Source organism: Myotis brandtii, unplaced genomic scaffold, assembly GCF_000412655.1.
Source record: "Myotis brandtii unplaced genomic scaffold, ASM41265v1 scaffold369, whole genome shotgun sequence".
Classification (NCBI taxonomy): Eukaryota; Metazoa; Chordata; class Mammalia; order Chiroptera; family Vespertilionidae; genus Myotis; species Myotis brandtii.
This window is the reverse complement of record NW_005364180.1, coordinates 462976-465083: the sequence shown is the minus strand read 5'-3', so window position 1 is coordinate 465083 and position 2108 is coordinate 462976. Positions and strand designations below refer to the sequence as shown.

The 2108-nt window shown below is 61.9% G+C and overlaps 1 protein-coding gene across 1 annotated transcript in view; it reads right to left on the bottom strand.

The window, feature by feature from the left end:
- The window catches only part of MYRF (myelin regulatory factor), a 24790-nt gene that overhangs the window by 18096 nt on the left and 4586 nt on the right, over positions 1–2108 (bottom strand). Inside the window, 1 exon segment of the mRNA XM_014544544.1 lies at positions 1919–2108. This exon segment is cut by the window's right edge and continues 8 nt beyond it. Within this exon segment, the coding sequence (XP_014400030.1) occupies positions 1919–2108 (190 nt within the window).

Below are 2108 nucleotides of genomic sequence, written 5' to 3'. Positions count from 1 at the left end.
CCCGCACCCCCTGACGGCGGCCTTGGGTGTCTGCAGTGGGTCAGGGCCTTTCGCACCCTCTGACCCCCACCCCTAGGGCCCCACAGCGCCTCGTGCTCCTTCCTCCCGCCTCCTCCAGGTGCTCTGAGCCCGCCACACGGTGGTTCAGGGATGGAGGACGCCCTCCCCGCCCAGACCGCGGTTCCGCAGCCGGGCGGGCCCTGCCTGTCTTGTTTACCTTCTAGAACAGGGCCTGGCCGGGGCGGGGCAGTGAAGGGCCCAGTCCCAGAGGCCCCGTGTGGCTCTGGACAAGGCCGTTCTCTCCCAATAGAACCCGCGTGATGCCCTAGCCGGTTTGGCTCAGTGGATAGAGCAGTGGTTCTCAACCTTCCTAATGCCGCGACCCTTTAATACAGTTCCTCATGTTGTGGTGACCCCCAACCATAAAATTATTTTCGTTGCTACTTCATAACTGTAATTTTGCTACTGTTATGAATCATAATGTAAATATCTGATATGCAGGATGTATTTTCATTGTTACAAATTGAACATAATTAAAGCATCGTGATTAATCACAAAAACAATATGTAATTATATATGTGTTTTCCGATGGTCTTAGGAGACCCCTGTGAAAGGGTCGTTAGACCCCCAAAGGGGTCGAGACCCACAGGTTGGCGACCCACAGGTTGAGAACCGCTGGGATAGAGCATCGGCCTGCAGACTGAAGGGTCTCAGGTTCAATTCCGGTTAAGGGCACCTGCCCAGGTTGCAGGCTCGATCCCCAGTGGGGGGCGTGCAGGAAGCAGCCAATCAGTGATTCTCTCTCATCACTGATGTTTCTCTCTCTCTCCCTTCCTCTCTGAAATCAATAAAAATATATTTGAAAAAAAGAACCCGCATGAGGACCAGGGGAGCTTCCCTCCCGGGCAGTTACCGGGCCGGTGGACGAGCTCACACAGAGGATGGGGTCCAGCAGCGGGCGCTTCTTACACGTTAGCGCGCTCCCTGCCTCCCTTCCCTTTGGGTCCGTGGCTTGGCCATGGCCGCCGGGCCTCAAGCCCTCGAGCAGCTCAGCCCTGACACCCAGCTCGCCCTGCATGGCCCCCCATTTCCACAGCGCCTGGAGGGGAGCATCGGGGCTCATTCTACAGGGAAGACCCTGGGGCTGACCCAGGGGTGGGGCCGGGCACAGAGCACTCAATTATTCCCCCCAGAGACAGGGCCCCTGTCCCCGGCTGGGGAACCCAGAGCCTTCTCCAGGCCCTCCGCAGAGCCCACGCGCCCTGACTTCCCCACGAACACGTGTCCGGGGCTGCCCTGGAGCCTGGCTGGCTGGGCTGGTGGCCGCCTGGAGCCTCTGTCACAGCCAGACCCAGGCTGACCCCTAATCAGGCTGTCGCTGGGGACCCTGTGACGTAGGCGGGAGGGTCTAGGAGGCGGCTGGGGTGGAGCGTCGGGCCCCACATCTGCACATCAGCCAGCTCCCTGCAGCCACAGCAGATGGCGGCTAAACGCACGACTGAGTGGACGGGGCTGCGCAGTGAGGGGAGTTGGCGTGTCTGCGTATGTACACATGTGTAGGTGTGCACATGTGTGTAGGTGGTCCCGTGAATGTAAACAGTTGTGAATGTAAACACCAGTCTCCCCCCCTCCTGTCCACTCTGCACACAGCTCTCAGAGATTCTTCCAGCACCTCTGTCAGCCCTCGCCCCTCCTCTGCTCGGAGCCCTGCGTGCCGCCCATGGCTCAGCGGGAGGCCCCGAGTCCCTCCTCAGCCTGGCCCTCGTCCTACCCACCTTACCTGCCCACTGGGCAGCCCGACCACCACGGCCAGGCCTTGGCCAGCTCCTCCCAGGCCCACGGTCACTGGCCCCACGCCCTGCCTGCCCCGGGGCTCTGCTTCTAACCCCCCACACGCTCGCTCCCTGCCCTCACTCACCCTGGGGCATAGGGAGCCTTGGGCTCTGCCTTGATGGGGGGCCCAGAGCCCCCCAGGAAGGGCTTGGGAGCGGCGCCCATGCCATTGTTGTTGTTGTAGTTGAGCGGGGCGCTGTAGCTCGGGGGAGGGAGGGGGCCATGGCGCCCCGGGGAGGGTCCACCCCCAGGTGGGCTCAGGTGGGGGTCCCCGC